We start from the raw sequence: 18,385 nt of genomic DNA, 5'->3' as shown, positions 1-18,385 counted from the left end.
GTCTGTGGGGAGTGCTCGCAGCGTCTCGGCCACACTGGGTTTGCTCCCGCTCACAGCGCGTGTGCTGTCCAAGTCTACACTGCACAGGCTCTAGGTTGCTCTGGCGGGAACTGTCCGAGGCCGGCACTGGGTTGTATGCACTTCCCAGGTCTGAGTGGCTCAAGTTCAGGTTCTCGGGTACTCCACAAAGGCGCAGACTTGGTTGGGCCTGTGTTTTGTGCCTTCCCCGGTCCGAGCAGCTCACGTGACCAGGTGTTTGGGGAGTGCGGTCGCTGTGACTTATGGCCTCCCCAGTCCCTGCCACTCGGTTTTCTGGTTGTACAACCAGCGCACCTTCTCAGGCGATATCGACCGGCCCGAGCCCAAGAAGTCTTGATTAGCAACAAGCCTGCCTGCAGTTTGTATCAGATGCCTTTCTGGGGCCGCGGTTGCCCCCTCCGGCTCTGGCTGCCCTCCCTGCCTGTCTTGGCGGGGGATGAGGGATGGGCCGACTGCAGCCGGCTCACTCTGCTCAGCCCTTTGTTCTGTGAGCAGAGCTGGCGGAGTCTTAGGTTAGAGCTTTCCGCTTTTTCATGGGGAAGCTATCCCACAGTCTGCTTTGCTATCCCCAGGTAGTTCTGTCAGATTGTTCTCACGGCATTCAAGCCCAGTCCTCTCTCTAAGCAGTTCAGCTTGCTCCTCCCTGCCCAGCCCCTGCTTGCTAATGGCATATGCAGGCGTCCGCGCTGCTTCTCCGCTGGAAGTTACCATTTGGTGGGTAATCTGTGGGTTTTAATTGTTTCTTTCTTTTTCCTCCCAGTTATGTGGCACTCCAGTACTCTTGCCTAGAAAATCCCATGGACAGAGGATCCTGGTAGGCTGCAGTCCACGGGGTCGCTACGAGTCGGACATGACTGGGCAACTTCACTTTCACTTTTCACTTTCACACATTGGACAAGGAAATGGAAACCCACTCCAGTGTTCTTGCCTGGAGAGTCCCAGGGACAGGGGAGCCTGGTGGTCTTCCGTCTATGGGGTCACACAGAGTCGGACACGACTGAAGTAACTTAGCAGCAGCAGCATGTGGCCCTCTGAGGTTCCAAGGCTCGCCACAGATTCATCAGTGAGAGTGTTTCCTGCTGTTTGGAAACTTCTCTCTTTTTAAAGCCTCCCTTCCCGGGACGGAGCTCCGTCCTTACTTCGTCTCTCTTCTAATCTTTTATGCTTTTTCCTACCTCCTTTCGAAGACAATGGGCTGCTTTTCTGGGTGCCTGATGTCCTCTGCCAGCATTCAGAAGTTGTTTTGTGGACTTTACTCTGCGTTCAAATGTTCTTTTGATGAATTTGTGAGGGAGAGAGTGGTCTCGCTGTCCTATTCCTCCGCCATCTTGTTCCTCCCTCAGAAGTAATTACTCTTAATAAACCTATGATGCCCCATCAAAGAAATGGAATTTCCAGACATTTTTGATCCAAGGTAGGAAAATTTTGAAGTAGGAAAAAATAAAAACTGCCTATGTATAAAACTGAGGCTAAAATTTAATAAAGAGTGCTACTAAAATATACAGTGAGAGTGAAACTCACTCAGTCATGCCCAACTCTTTGCGACCCCATGTACTTTAGCTCACCAGGCTCCTCTGTACATAGGATTCTCCAGGCAAGAATACTGAAGTGGGTTGCCATGCCCTTCTCCAGGGGGTCTTCTTGACCCAAGGCTTGAACCAGGGTCTTTTGCTTTGCGGGCAGACTCTTTACCATCTCAGCTACCAGGGAAGCCTTAAATTGCACAAAGAAATTGAGTTTAAAAATGGAAATCCCAGGAAAACAGATGAAGGAGTAAATTTTATTCTACAATAATCAAGAACTACAATTTCTGGTTCTGAGGCTTTGTGTTATGCAATCAAGGGCACTTCATCAGCCCTAGTGTAATCGGCCATTTTATACTGGCATGAAATGGAATTTCTTCAGAGCCCTCTTTATGTCTTTATTTCTCAGACTGTAGATGAAGGGGTTCAGCATAGGTGTGACCACAGTGTGCATCACCAAGGCAACTGCACTTGCATGTGAGAGATGGGTGGCAGCAGACCTAAGGTGCACTCCTAAGGTAGTACAAAAAAATAAGGAGACAACCAAGAGGTGTGACACACAGGTGGAGAATGCTTTATACTCCCCCTGGCTGAAGAGATTTTACATATACATGAAACTAGTTTAGAAAAAGGGTAAAGGATACCAGTGAAAGGACCACCACCTAGCAGGGCAGTTGCAACATGCATCACTATGTTATTAAGAAAGTTGTCAGGACAGGAAAGTTGTACCAACTGACTGAGTTCATAGAAAAAGTGGGGGATTTGCACAACTGGACAAAAGGACAATCACAATACCATTAAGCTATGTAGCAAGGAATACAAGGCAACCACTACCCAGGATGTCAGAACCAGCAGTCCACAGAGATGCAGGGTCATGATGACCACGTATGCAAAAGGTGGTAAATGGCCACAAAGCAGTCATAGGCCATCACAGTTAGGAAGACATCATCTAGTTCTCCAAAGAGAATGTAAAAAATACATCTAGGCGATGCAGCCTTCATAGGTAATAACTTTCCTCTGTGTCTGAATATTTACCAGCATCTTTGGGATGGTGGTGGAGGTGAAATGGATGTCTGCAAAGGACAGGTTGGAGAGGAAGAAGTACATGAGGGTGTGGAGGTGGGAGTCTGAGCTGAAGGCCAGGATAATGAGCAGGTTTCCAAATGCAGTGATCAGGTACATGGATGGAGAGGAAAAGTCCAAATGTGAGCAGCTGTAGTTTTGGTTCCTCTGAAAATCCAAGAAGAAATTCTGAAATTTGTGTATTATTTGCTGGTTTCATGTGGTGGAGGTGACTAACAGGAAAAAGAAACAATTATATGACTAATTTTTACAAAAACTGACATAATTCACATAGCTAAAACTATTTAGCTCTTTAGAAGTCAATGTTAATATTTTATTTACAGGTAAGTTCTCTTTGAGGGTATACTCCATTTCATCTCTGACTAGGAATATTTGTCCCATTCTCAAAATATTTCCAGAAGTCATATATTCTAGAGATTTAATGAGAAATTGTTTCACATATTTGAGAAATATACATTAAGTGCCAACTACATTTCAAGTACATGCAGGCAATAAGTAGAGAGTGATGGAAAACAAATCTCCCACAACCCAAGGATGATAAGAGATGATGTGCAAATAAAATATTATATGTCAATTGGTGTAAAATGTTATGAAGAAAACAAAACCAGATGTAAAAAAGAGAGTTGTAGGAGGTTATTTTGTACTAAGGGTTCGGGCAGGGTTAGGAAGCAAGGTGATAATTGAACAGATAGCTAAGAAAGAGAGAGAAGGATCTAGTTAGACATCAGGAGAGGTGTGTGCCTGGCCACTGCAAAGTGACTGAAGAAGATGCTCATTACACATGTTCAGATCCAAACAAGGAAGCCAGTGGGGCAGAGAAATAAACTGGAACAGGAATGATTAGAGATGGTGTCAGGGTTGCTGAGGAACAAGGTGGTCTCCCCACTACAGGTGAACCTTCAGTCCAGAGAGAAGCACTCCTTCTGTGTTGTTCCAAGCACTTTACAAATTTAATCATAAAAGTTTCCTGTGATTTTATCAGATCCACTTCTTCATACCATCTGTTGATTGAATTCTGGCTTCTGTGTTGTAAGTCATCTTAATGTGTGAGTCCAGGTGCCTCAAAGAACTGCTCTCACTTCTCAAGGCTCAGGCACACACACACACACACACACACACACACACACACACACAACGTTGTCCTCCTACGTTGTGTTACTGCCATGCATTCCTCACCCAGATCCACCCTCCTTAGGCCACAGTTAGTTACAACTCAAGCTAGTCAGATCAGATTATCTTTCTCAGGAAGGATTTGGAAATGGTACCCAGAAATTCCAGTTTATGTTTTCCATGGAAATAAACCTGGAAATAAGCTTGGAGTTCCATTTTGGTATGGCTAATTTCTGCTTTTTATTTAAAGAAATATAAAAAGTATGAGAGTGAAGAACAGAATGGACATGTAAATATCAGGGGAAAATATCCAGTAAACTCAAACAGCTCTTGACACAATGCAATGAATAAAACTTCCCTTGGTTTGTCAACATTCCAAGTCCAAAGACATCTCCCTAACACTTTACAGTTTGAATATCCCAAGAGGAAAACATGCAAATGGTATAAACTATCAGTTCAAAACCAGAAATACATAGAACACAACAAAAGCAAACCTCATTTTCCTGACACTTTTCCCTATTGTCCACTCCTGTTAATAAATAAAATCTTTAGACTTACTGACTACATCTACTGGAAGCATTCTATGACTTCCATTCCTTTTAATTGGACTCCCACTATTACCATTTAATTGTCAACACTGAGACTCTCATTTCCCAGCACAATGTTCACTTTATTTTTAGATCGTAAATAGATACATTAATGTTAGGGAAGCCAGCAGACAGCTGATCTCTGGCCTCTGTCAAGTACATATTTCTGACTTCCCTCCTCTCTGCTTCTCTCCCTTCTGTGTCTGTGGAGCTCTGAGACTCACCTGCAAGCAGATTCAGAGAGAAGCCTCTCCCGATGGAAGTCAAAATTCCTCGCTAAAAGATTGATGAGGCAGACAAAATTTTTGTTCCCAAACAGGACCACAGGAAGAGATCGAGCACTGACCTCTCAGCCAGATGTACGACTGCAAAAGCAAGGACCACATCCTGTCCAACCAAAGTGGCACAGACTGAGGGAATACAGCAGAAGAGATATTTAGGGCTTCCATGTTATCTCATTAGACATGTTTTCCTCTTGTTACTCTAACTTTTATGTACATGATTCCCTTGAAGACACTGGTCTAGACAGAATGAATTTTTTTCCTGCTAATTCTCTGTTCCTAGGAGACGGCTTTATAAGATAAATTGAATTTTTATTACTGCTTCTCTTTTAATTCTCCTTCTTCCAAAGCTCTAATTCTCACAGAATCTCATCACATCTCTGCATTCAAATTTTCTCAAACATATGATATTAAGAGTTTGTCTTGACTAGGTCACATGCGTCTTCAAAGTTTTGAACTGTGACAAGGACACAATCACTGAAATCTCTAAAAATGACTCTTCCCCTCTTCAAAAAGAGGGATAAGTTTGCTTTTTTAGTGTAAAATCTTAGGTAATCCCTGGTTGATGATAGCTTTCTCAAGACAATTAAGAATGTACTACCACGGGGTCGCAAAGAGTCGGACATGACTGAGCAACGGAACGGAACGTAACCTATATTAGGAATTGAGAACTGACTTTTTTTTACAGCATTATAAGACACTTGTATTTAATTGTAAGAGGGATATTTAGATATTGTTATGCCCAATAAGCTCACTTGGCATATTATCCTTGACCCAAGGATTGAGCTATTGTCTCTTAAGTCTCCTGCATTGACAGGCAGGTTCTTTACCACTAGTGCCACCTGGGAAGCCCCAGCATATTATAGAAATTGTCAAATGTAATTTTAAAAACTGAATCGTATGAAGTAGTACTTTAACGAATTCCATTCTCCATTGTCAAAATGAGACTCTGAAGGATTTAGTGTTCCACTTAATGTTATAAACCAAGTAAGGGCTGAAGTCTGGATTGGAATCTCTTAGTTCTAGAACTCTGGGTAATGATTCTCAACCAGGGGAGATTTTGTCCCTGGGAATACTTGACAATATTTGAAGGGATCCTAGTAATCTCCCATAGACCACAGAACAGCATGAAATACAAATAAGTAGCCTGTGTAAGGCAAGAGCAAGAATGTGAGAAATCCTATTCAGACCAGAACACCTATAGATTCATTTTGCATACAAATCACCAAGATTTGTGGTTCAAGTACAAATTCTGACTCATCAGGTCTCTAGTGGGTCCAAGGACTGCATTTCTAACGAGCTCCCAGGAGAAGTTGATGCTGCAGTGCCTAGTTTGGGGATCACATTCAATAGCAAAGCTATGGTCCTGTAATAGAGTTGGATATACATAGGGTTAGTCTTTTCACGAAGAATCTTTTATGTATATAAGTTTGAAAACAAGTTCTTCACTCACTTATAGGAGAAAAGTGAAAGTGTTAGTTGTTCAGTCATGTCCTGTAGCCTGCCAGGCTCCTTCGTCCATGGGATTTCCCAGGCAACAATACTGGAGTGGGTAGCCATTTCCTTCTCCAGGGGATATTCCCAACCCAGGGATTGAACCCAGGTCTCCTGCACTGCAGACAGATTCTTTAACACTGAGCCACCAGAGTGGGACTCACTTATAGGTGATTACACATAATTTGTCATCATAAACCACACTTGACCACATATCAACCACTGCTTAACCTTAATGAAAACAAGACTTTCACATGGACACCAAAACTGATACTTTATTGAAAAGATATAGGGCATGAAAATAAAATATTTTGCCAAGTAATAAAAAATGTAGTTTAAGTTTGCATCTTTTTGACAGTTTTTCCCTGACTCAAAAGCCATATTAAGTGAATATACTCAAATGTGTGCTGTTGTGTAGACTTCACTTGGAAACCTGCAGTGGATTATCATTTGTTAGTGAAGAGGAACTAAAAAGCCTCTTGATGAAAGTGAAAGAAGAGACTGAGAGAGTTGGCTTGAAGCTCAACATTCAGAAAACTAAGATCATGGCATCTGGTCCCATCACTTCATGGGAAATAGATGGGGAAACAGTGTCAGACTTTATTTTTTGGGCTCCAAAATCACTGCGGATGCTGATTGCAGCCAGGAAATTAAAAGACGCTTACTCCTTGGAAGGAAAGTTATGACCAACCTAGATAGCATATTAAAAAGCAGAGACATTACTTTGCCAACAAAGGTCCATCTAGTCAAGGCTATGGTTTTTCCAGTGGTCATGTATGGATGTGAGAGTTGGATTGTGGAGAAAGCTGATCACCGAAGAATTGATGCTTTTGAACTGTGGTGTTGGAGAAGACTCTTGAGGGTCCCTTGGACTGAAAGGAGATCCCACCAGTCCATTCTAAAGGAGATCAATCCTGGGTGTTCATTGGAAGGACTGATGTTAAAGCTGGAACTGCAATACTTTGGCCACCTCATGCGACGAGTTGACTCACTGGAAAAGACTCTGATGCTGGGAGAGATTGGGGGCAGGAGGAGAAGGGGACGACAGAGAATGAGATGGCTGGATGGCATCACCGACTCAATGGACATGAGTTTGAGTGAACTCCGGGAGTTGGTGATAGACAGGGAGGCCTGGCGTGCTGTGATTCATGGGGTCACAAAGAGTCGGATATGACTGAGAGACTGAACTGAACTGAAGTGAACTGAAGGTAGGCACTGTGGACAATGCTGAATAAGAGAACAGGATCCGAAAGAAGAATAAGACTGGATAATAACCTATACAATATATTGTAGGTTCAAGTCTCCATTTTCAAGGACAGTTATGGCAGTGATTTTCAGAAGAATGTGGTTCACAAAATGAAAAGCTGTAATCTCGGATATCCTCTATTATAAGATCATATCAAATACCTTGCTACTGCTAAGTCGCTTCAGTCGTGTACGACTCTGTGCGACCCCATAGATGGCAGCCCACCAGGCTCCCCCATCGCTGGGATTCTCCAGGCAAGAATACTGGAGGGGGCCACTTCCTTCTCCAATCAAATACCTTAGCTAATGATAAAAGTAGTTTTTCCACAGTAGTCCTATTGTTTACTACAATCTTTCAGTAGCACAAGAGAAAATTTATTTGGGATGATATATGCCAGCTGAGCAGAAATTATTCTTAAGAAATCCATGCTGCCCTATGAAATAAATAAGCATTAGAGATATTTTAAATCAAGTTTGGGAAATCTTTGAGAAAGTAGAAAATGAACAAAGGGGAAAATTTTTGTAAATCAGACAGAGAAGGAAACATAAATGTGAGTTACTCAATGGTATAAAGAAGTTGAATCAAAGAAATGAAAATTCAGGAAATTGAGACACAGAACAATTCTATGTTCACATTCTGATCAAAGAATATTAAATTCTGGCTCAAATGCTTTGCAGTTTGCAGGAAATGAGGACTTCTTTAACCCTATGACAATTAGTCCTTCTATTGCTGCCATCCCAAAGAATCTTTTCAGGGCTTTCTTTATATCTTCATTCCTTAGACTAAGAGGAAATGGTTCAGCACAGGTGGAACCACAGTGAACATCACTGAGGCTGTTGCACTTGACTGTGAGCTATGGTTACCAGCAGAGCAAAGGTACAGTTCTAGACTGTTACAAAAAATAAGGAGAAAACTGAGATGTGAAACACACAGATGGGTGCATACTTGTGCAATAAGTCACTTCAGTCACGTCTGGTTCTTTGAGACCCTATGGATTGTAGCCTGCCAGGCTTCTCTGTCCATGGGATTCTCTAGGCAAGAATACTGGAATAGGTTGCCATGTCCTTGTCCAGGGGATCTTCCTGACTGAGGGATCAACCTGTATCTCTTAAGTCTCCAGCATTGGCAGGCAGGTTCTTTACCACTAGCGCCACCTGGGGAAACTATCTTAGAGTATGAGTAAAGGATCATAAGTGATCACCACCCATGAATACAGCTTCAAAATATATCCCTATGTCATTAAGAAAGGCGTTATAATTGGTAAGTTGGACCACCTGTTATAGTCTACTGCTGCTGCTGCTAAGTCGCTTCAGTCGTGTCCGGCTCTGTGCGACCCCATAGACGGCAGCCCACCAGGGTCCCCGTCCCTGGGATTCTCCAGGTAAGAACACTGGAGTGGGTTGCCATTTCCTTCTCCAATGCATGCAAGTAAAAAGTGAAAGTGAAATCGCTCAGTTGTGTCTGACTCTTCGCGATCCCACGCGAAGCCTACCACGCTCCTCCATCCATGGCCCCACGCGAAGCCTACCACGCTCCTCCATCCATGGGATTTTCCCGGCAAGAGTACTGGAGTGGGGTGCCATCGCCTTCTCCAATAGTCTCAGTTCAGTTCAGTCACTCAGTCAGGTCCGACTCTCCGCGACCCCATGAATCACAGCACGCCAGGCCTCCCTATCAATCACCAACTCCCGGAATTCACTCAAACTCATGTCCACAGAGTCGGTGATGCCATCCAGCCATCTCATTCTCTGTCGTCCCCCTCGCCTCCCGCCCCCAACCTTTCCCAGCATCAGAGTCTTTTCCAGTGAGTCAACTCGTCGCATGAGGTGGCCAAAGTATTGCAATTTCAGCTTTAGCATCAGTCCTTCCAATGAACACCCAGGATCGATCTCCCTTAGAATGGACTGGTTGGATCTCCCCGTGATACAAGGGACTCTCAAGAGTCTTCTCTAACACCACAGTTCAAAGGCATCAATTCTTCAGCGATCAGCTTTCTAAACAGTCCAACTCTCACATCCATACATGACCACGGGGAAGACCATAGCCTTGACTAGACGGACCTTGGTTGGCAAAGTAATGTCTCTGCTTTTTAATATATTATCAAGGTTGGTCATAACTTTCCTTCCAAGGAGTAAGCGTCTTTTAATTTCCTGGCTGCAATCAGCATCTGCAGTGATTTTGGAGCCCCAAAAAATAAAGTCTGACACTGTTTCCACTGTTTTTCCATCTATTTCCCATGAAGTGATGGGACCAGATGCCATGATCTTCGTTTTCTGAATGTTGAGCTTCAAGCCAACCTTTTCACTCTCCTCTTTCACTTTCATCAAGAGGCTTTTGAGTTCCTCTTCACTTTCTGCCATAAGGGTAGTATCATCTGCATATCTGAGATTATTGATATTTCTCCCAGCAATCTTGATTCCAGCTTGTGCTTCTTCCAGCCCAGCGTTCCTCATGATGTACTCTGCATATAAGTTAAATAAGCAAGGTGACAATATACAGCCTTGACGCACTCCTTTTCCTATTTGGAACCAGTCAGTTGTCCCATGTCCAGTTCTAACTGTTGCTTCCTGACCTGCATACAGGTTTCTCAAGAGGCAGATCAGGTGGTCTGGGATTCCCATCTCTTTCAGAATTTTCCACATTCTGAGAAAGATCTCAGCGATTATTTCTTCAAATAGCATCTTTTCTTTCTCTCGCACTCTCTTTCCCTTCTAAGATACTCAATACACTTGTTACCCTTTCTAATAGAGTCCTATAATTCTTGTAGTCTCTTCATTTAAAAAAAAAAAAAAAAGCAGTTCTCTTATTCCTAAATCATTCTACCTTTGAGGTCACTATTTCTCTCTGCCATAAGATCTGTTCAACTTTTAGTGCTTTCTAATGCATCTTTCATCTCATTTATAGAGTTCTTCAACTCCAGTATGTCTGTTTGCTTATGTTTAAGAGTTTTCATCTCTTTGAAAATCGTTCCTTATTTTCTTTTTTTTTTTTTTTTAATTTATGAGTTTAAGTGCTTTTGTGAGTATTCCTATAGCTTCCTGAGTTTCTCCATGACACTATTTGAGTTTTCCACTGGCTTGATCACAGTCTTCTACTGTGTTAAGATTGGTTTCTGGAAAATTGTCATTTTCTTTCTATGATTCTGTGTTATTGCGGTTTTTCATGGTGCCCAGTGGTAGCTCCTCTGGCAGTGCATTTGAAATAACAAACGCCTTTTTCGTTTAGGTAAAGGCCTGTTAATTCTGATTCTAACAATTCAACAAACTGGTAACAAGAGGCCTTTCTGTTTTACACAGTAACACAAGTCTTTTGTTTCTTTTACCTGAGTTGCATTTATTGAAGTAGGAAATGCAACCCACTCCAGTATTCTTGCCTGGAAAACTCCATGGACAGAAGAGCCTGGAGGGCTGCAGTCCAGGGGGAGAAAAAGAGTTGGACACGACTGAGTGAAGAGCACGCATGCACTCACTGATCTAGCTATTTTTTAAGAAACTGCTTTCTTTGTTCTTCACTGTCCCTAGCAGAGGCGTTGCTTGGTGCATTGTCATCACTGCTGGTGCCTCCAGGGTCACTGGCGCATCAGTGCTGCTAATGTTCCTGATGTGGCTGGCATCTCTGCTCAGGGAACCAAGAAAGTGGACTATTTGGCATCATGAAGGGTCACCCGGTTCAAGGTCCCCACCAGCACTGCTGCCTGTTTCCTTTTGGTTGTAGATAACGCTGCACCTGGAAGGCCAGGTTCGCGTATGCCACCTCCACTGGTGCTACCAGGTGCTCTGGGTCTATGGATTCAGCTGTCTCAACCATTGGGCTGAGACCGGGGGCACTGCCTCTTGCTGTTTTCCCCTAGATGCACCTCTTCCATGCGTTCTAATCAACCCATTGTAGCATGTAAAATTGTATGACTCTCTGGACTCCTGGTTATTGGACAGCTGAATATTTGCTGAGTTATGAAAGTATGATTAATCAGAGATAGAAAGGGAGAGACAAAGGGAGTACCTTGTGCTACCATGATGCTGATGTCATCAAAGATAGATTTATTTTTTTCATAAACTGTGAGACTGATGTATATATATATGGAGTTAGCTGTCATATATTAGTGAAGAAAGACATCCAATATAATAGTATACAACATCATGGTTGAGACTTTAGAATTACAACATAGAAAATGACAGGTGAATATTGATTCATGAAGAGCCAAACAGATCAGGATAACCACACACTATACAAACTCATTTGTTAATAAGCATTATATTAAAGCATCACTACAAAAATGAGTTATCATGCAGCAATAGCTAACTGATCAAAAATAAAAGTGAACAGAACTGAAGACAATTATATTAATTGGCTTCTTCTCAACTAAGCAATTATTCTGATATTTAAAGGTAGCATTCATGATTGCTCTGTCTTTAAATTTTATTTCAGATAACTATATTAAAAATTGGTACATTAAGTTTCCTCTCCAGATAAGCAGGAGAAGACGAAAAGTGTGCTTGTTTGCACTAAACATGTAACTTTGAATCACATGGCTAGATAGGCATTTCAGTCCTCCAGTGAGCCATCCTTTGGTCATGTATATATTTTGATATACAAAGTTCACTCTGAACAACACAGTGGTGAAGGGCACTGACCTTCTGTGCAGTAAAAAATCTAAATATAATTTTACAGTCAGCTCTCTGTATCCACAGTTCCATATCTGAATGTTCAACATAACCTATTAAAAGTTATTTAAAATACCTTGGTTGTCAACTTTACTTTAAACAAAAATGAGTAATGAAACTAATAACTATTGTTTAGAAAAATAAGAGAAAAATTACTTACAATGACATATGTTATTTGAGAATAAATTTTTCTTTAGAAATTCAGTCCTCTCATGAAGTACATGAGTATTTCCAAATGTTGCGGATCCAAATGTAGGAAAATTTTGAAGTAGGATCAGTTCAGTTCAGTGCAATCGCTCAGTCGTGTCTGACTCTCAGCAACCCCAAGAATCACAGCACGCCAGGCCTCCCTGTCCATCACCAACTCCCGGAGCTCACTCAAACTCATGTCCATCGAGTCAGTGATGCCATCCAGCCATCTCATTCTCTGTCGTTCCCGTCTCCTCCCATCCCCAACCTTTCCCAGCATCAGAGTCTTTTCCAGTGAGTCAACTCGTTGCATGAGGTGGCCAAAGTATTGCAGTTTCAGCTTAGCAAGCATCAGTCCTTCCAATGAACATAAAAAGCCTATATATCATGTTGAGGAGAAAGCTTAACAAATCAATACATGGAATTATTTTAATGAAAATTCCAGGAAACAATGAAAACAAGCAAATTTGATTCTTCAATGATCAAAGAATCACAATTTCTGATTCTGAGGCTTTGAGTCATGCCATCAAGCTCACTTCATCTCCCCCAGCAGAGTTGGCCTTTTCTACCTAATATTTCATAGAATCTCTTCAGAGACCCCTTTATGTCTTTATTCCTTAGACTGTAGATAAAGGGGTTCAGCATGGGTGTGACCACTGTGTACATCACTGAAGCTGCTGCACCTGATCTTGAACTGTGGGGAGCAGCAGGGTTAAAGTGCACTCCTAGGACAGAACAATAAAATAAAAAGACAACTGACAGGTGAGATGCACAGGTGGAAAATGCTTTATACTTCCCCTCAGCTGATGAGATTCCATGTATGCAAGAAACTATTTTAGAGTAAGAGTAAAGTATCCCAGCAAAAGGACCACCACCCAGCAAGGTAGCTGTAAAATACAATACCATGTCATTAAGAAAGGTATCAGAACAGGCCAGTTGTAAGACTTGATTGAGTTCACAGAAAAAGTGGGGTATTTTGAAGTCTGCACAGAATGACAATCGCAACACCATTAACTTCTGTAACAAGGAGTGCATGACACCCACAATCCAAGATATCAGAACCAGGAGACCGCAGAGTCGGGGGTTCATGATGACCATGTAGTGCAACGGGTGACAGATGGCCACAAACCGGTCATAGGCCATCACAGCCAGGAGAAAGTCATCTAAACTTGCGAAGAGTATGTAAAAGTACATCTGGATGATGCAGCCTTCAAAGGTAATCAATTTGTTTTGTGTCTGGATATTCCACAGCATCTTTGGGATGGTGGTGGAAGTGAAGCTGATGTCTACAAAGGACAGGTTTGAGAGGAAGAAGTACATGGGGGTGTGGAGGTGGGGGTCTGAGATGGTGGCCAGGATGATGAGCAGGTTTCCAAACAGAGTGATCAGGTACATGGACAGAAAAAGTCCAAATATTAGGGGCTGCAGCTCAGGTGCCTCTGAAAAGTCCATGAGAAGAAATTCTGAAACTTCTGAAATATTTTGTGGCTCCATGCCTTGTAGGTAACTACCAAGATATAGAATAGTAACTGATTAACTTTTACACAAGCAAGCATTATCAACCTAGCATGCATGCAAGTTTAGTCACTTCGTTCATGTCAGACTCTTTGCAATCCCATGAACTGTGGCCTGCCAGGCTCCTCTGTCCATGGGATTCTCCAGGCAAGAATATTGGAGTGGATTGTCATTTCCTTCTCCAGAGGATCTTCCTGATGCAGGGATCAAACCAGTGTCTTTTACATCTCCTTCATTGGCAGGCAAGTTGTTTACCGTTAGTGCCAACCTAACATAAATGTTATTATTTACATTTCACAGTCAAGACATTAACTTCAATAGGTATCAGTAGGGAGTGAGGCAAAATCCTTTCTCATTTTTCTTATGTGGCATCTTTTCTTTGTTATTCATGTTCTTTGAGCTTTGATCTCTCCTTTGAAGGTTCAGTGGGCACACTACTTCTGGTTCTGTTCTTTTACCAGCATTCAAAGCCCTCCCTAAACCATACTCTATAAATCATGTATATACCATGATTATTCATCCTCTTACACTGACTAACTTTCTTCATATTATTTTCTCATTGGTCATACATATATTTATTTTACTATACTCAGTTCAGTTCAGTCGCTCAGTCATTCCTGACTCTTTGCAACCCCATGGACTGCAGCACACCAGGCCTCACTGTCCATCACTAACTCCCAGAATTTACTCAGACTCATGTCTATTGAGTAGGTGATGCCATCCAACCATCTCATCCTCTGCTGTCCCCTTCTCCTCCTGCCTTCAATCTTCCTGGCATCAGAGTCTTTTCAAATGAGTCAGTTCTTCACATCAAGTGGCCAGAGTATCAGAGTTTCAGCTTTAGCATCAGTCCTTCCAATGAACACCCAGGACTGATCTCCTTTAGGATGGACTGGTTGGATCTCTTTGCAGTCCAAGGGACTCTCAAGGGTCTTCTCCTACACCACAGTTCAAAAGCATCAATTCTTTGATACTCAGCTTTCTTTATACTTCAACTCTCACATCCATTCATGATGACTGGAAAAACCACAGCTTTGACTAGATGGACCTTTGCTGTCAAAATAATGTCTCTGCTCTTTAATATGCTATCTAGGTTGGTCATTACTTTTCTTCCAAGGAGCAAGCGTCTTTTAATTTCATGGCAGCAGTCACCATCTGCAGTGATTTTAGAGACCAAAAAAAATAAAGTCTGTCACTGTTTGCATTGTTTCCCCGTCTATTTGCCATGAAGTGATGGGACCAGATGCCATGATCTTAGTTCTCTTAGGCTGAGTTTTAAGCGAACTTTTTCACTCTCCTCTTTCACTTTCATGAAGAGGCTCTTTAGTTCTTCTTCACTTTCTGCCATAAAGGTGGTCATCTGCATACTGTACTCAGGCTTCAACAGTATATGCCACCATCAAATGAGCAGGGGATGTACCTGCATAGCTTACTTTGTTTTTCCCAAGTGTATGTGAATATTTGTGTACTTATTTACAAACTCAGGGGCTTCCCCGGTGACTCAGCAGTAAAGAATCAGCCTGCAATTCAAGAGACACTGTAGATGCATGTTAAAATCCCTCGGTGAGGAAGACGGACAACCCACTCCAGTATTCTTGCCTGGAGAATCCCATGAACAGAGGAGTCTGGTGGGCTACAGTCCATGGGGTCACAGAGAGTCACACATGACTGAAGAGACTGAGCATGTCTGCATACACATTTAAGAAAATGGGAAGTCATTAAATAAAAATTAGTGGCAAAACTACAGAAATATACTATCATATATTATTTAATATGTAGTATGTATTTAACGTAGCCAATATTTTGCAATGTAAATGGGGAGTAATCTATAAAAATATTGAATCACTATGCTGTACACCTGAAGCTAATGTAATTTGCTAAATCAATTATATTTCAATTAAAAGCAATAATGGCAGTCAACATAAAACCAGTTAAATAGGGAGATTTCATACAATTGTATTAAGCAAAACTAAATGGAACATCAAAAACTGGTGGAAACATGATACACAATAGCAGTAACTGAACAAGAGCAGTATGCACTAATAATTATTTCAGCCAAGACTTTCACTTAAGAGATTATAGCATATATGTATCTAGAACTTTTTGGCACATAGCAGTTGCTCCATTATTATTTGTTGAATGATTAGGAATTAGAGGATATCAGATATGAACATTTAATACATAGGAAAGTTGCATTTTAATTGAGCTGGGAAAAGCTGAATTGTTGAATAAACCTGGATTGTTGAATAAAAGCTGGAATAAATGACTTTTTCTGGAAGGAAATAAGGAACTTTTTTGTTTTTAATCTAACACAGCTTCAAAAAATCAGGGTAAACTGTCCATTTCAGATGAACATACAACAAATTCATGTAAAATCTGCACTTAGAAAACTAAAATAATTAAAGCTATAAATTCAGGGAAAAAAAGAACAATATAGGGGACTTTTCTGGTGGTCCAGTGGCTGAGATTCTTTGTGAACCTATGGACTATAGCACACCAGATACCTCAGTCCATGGAATTTTGCAGGGAATGGGTTGCCATTCACTTCTCCAGGGGATATTCCCAACCCAGGGGTCAAACCCAAGTCTCCTGTGGCTTCTGCATTGGCAGGTAGGTAGATTCTTTACCACTGAACCACCCAGGAAGACCCAGCTAACACCAGTGCAGCCAACCATATATATATACACACTTTTTTTAAAGAATGACACATTAAACTCTATGAAGCAGAAAATTTTTCGTCAAAAATACTCAGGAAAAATGAATCTAGAAAAATGTACAGATGAACCTGTTTGCAAGGAAGTAACAGAGACAGACATAGAGAGAACAAACATATGGAAACTAAGAGGAAAAGTGGGATAAGATGAATTGGGAGGTTGAGACTGACATATGTGTGTGTGTGTGTGCATGCATGTGGGTGTGTGTGTTAACACAGAGAAGAAGAGGAGCATTCTCTAATTTTGCTAGAATAAATGTGAAGTGTGGTACATTGGGGAAACAACTTGAAGAGAGCTGTGAACATTAAAAACAGATATTCTCTAATTCAGGATTCCTCAGTCTCTGCACTACTAGATATTCTGAACCAGGTCATTCTCTGTAATGGTAACTTTTCTGTATATTCTAGGATATTCAGAAGAATCCTTGCCCACCACCTACCTCATCCCAGTGTGATAAAATATCTATGGGTGTAGTTCAATGTCCCCTAGAGGAATTAATCATCCTTGGTTGAGAAGCAGTTTTAGGTGAATAATATCTAATATTTGTAAATCTGTGCTATAATAGTAATTTGTTGAAAATAATGACAGACCCCCATGTATGTGAGTATCATAGCCACAACATGAAATGTTATACAGACACTAAAATAATGAAGCAGAACTATACTAGTTGATTGAAAGCAAGTTCCTTTTTCTGCTCTGATTGCTGTGGCCAAAACTTCCAGAACTATGTTGAATAGTAGTGGGGAGAGTGGGCACCCTTGTCTTGTTCCTGACTTTAGGGGAAATGCTTTCAGTTTTTCACCATTGAGGATAATGTTTGCTGTGGGTTTGTCATATATAGCTTTTATTATGTTGAGGTATGTCCTTTCTATCCCCACTTTCTGGAGGGTTTTTATCATAAATGGATGTTGAATTTTGTTCCTAATGTATTATTGATTTTAAAAAAGAGAGGGACAAACAGCAGAAAAAAAGACCTCACTAAAACATAAAAAACATTTATGAGGTACACAGGATCATGTTCAAACATTTGTGCAGGCATGTGTGAATATGCGTAAGTGCATAATTTAGGACAAGAAGATTTAAAGAAAATGAAGAACTTACAGAAGAACTGTGCAAAAAAAATCTTCACTGTAAGAATGGGTTAGCATAAGAACGGCCATCTTAGAGGCCAGAAAAACCATTTTTACTGAGTATGTGACTTGAGGGAAGAAGAACTAGATAAAACCTGGAAGACAAATTAATCTTAAGTACCAAGAATGTGGGCGGTTGTGACACTGAAAATTAGGTAAACAGGTCTGATAAGCTTATCTTGTTAAGACACCAGGATAGATATATGCACAACTCTGTGTGTGTGTGTGGAAAATTACTGTGAGTTAGGTAACTTGGAAATATCATGTTTTGAAAATGCTATATAACCCCTTGGCTCTGATTGCTCGGGGTCCTTGTTGAAACCCGCTGCATCGGGCAGATACTTGGACCCCAGCTAGCTGGAAATAAACCTTGCTGTGTGTCTTGCATTATCGTGAGTGTCCTCTGTTCCTTTGAGGGAAGGGCGACTCCAGACCTTAACATTCACGACCCAGATAATTACGATGGTGTGATCACTCACCTAGAGCCAGACATCCCGGAATGTGAAGTCAAGTGGGCCTTAGAAAGCAAGTCAATGAACAGAGAAGACCAATTATTTCAACTAATGACTCTCTATATATGCCTTCTCCCTAGAACCTTAAAGGGCCGTCACACCCTGGGGAGGAGGGAAAACTAATTAACATTTCTTTAGGCTGTGATGTCCTTCCCTAGTGTATGGGCCCAGCAGAATTGAGCATAAACGTCAGCTTACAAACTTGGGCTTTCGCTCTACTTCCCCAAAAGGATTTTCGGACATTGCTTAGACTATTTACTGCCCTTTCTTTGTCTGGGAACCATGTTTATACTACTGAGAC

At 41.5% G+C, this 18,385-nt stretch overlaps 1 protein-coding gene and 1 pseudogene across 1 annotated transcript; both read right to left on the bottom strand.

The window, feature by feature from the left end:
• Positions 1 to 1,914: 1,914 nt before the first annotated feature.
• Positions 1,915 to 11,170, bottom strand: LOC129558157 (olfactory receptor 7A17-like; annotated as a pseudogene).
• A 1,580-nt stretch (positions 11,171 to 12,750) lies between these two features.
• Positions 12,751 to 13,716, bottom strand: LOC129559373 (olfactory receptor-like protein OLF4). The gene has a single exon (XM_055431037.2). The coding sequence runs from the start codon at positions 13,705 to 13,707 to the stop codon at positions 12,751 to 12,753; it is 957 nt and encodes a 318-aa protein (XP_055287012.2). The 5' UTR covers positions 13,708 to 13,716.
• Positions 13,717 to 18,385: the final 4,669 nt, after the last annotated feature.

Source organism: Moschus berezovskii, chromosome 8, assembly GCF_049115385.1.
Source record: "Moschus berezovskii isolate FMDL1 chromosome 8, NW_MosBer_1.0, whole genome shotgun sequence".
Taxonomy (NCBI): Eukaryota; Metazoa; Chordata; class Mammalia; order Artiodactyla; family Moschidae; genus Moschus; species Moschus berezovskii.
This window is presented reverse-complemented; position numbering and strand designations above follow the sequence as displayed.

Coding starts and splice junctions, on each gene's coding strand:
- LOC129559373 (XM_055431037.2), bottom strand. CDS start 13,707: ATGGAGCCACAAAATATTTCAGAAGTTTCAGAATTTCTTCTCATGGAC.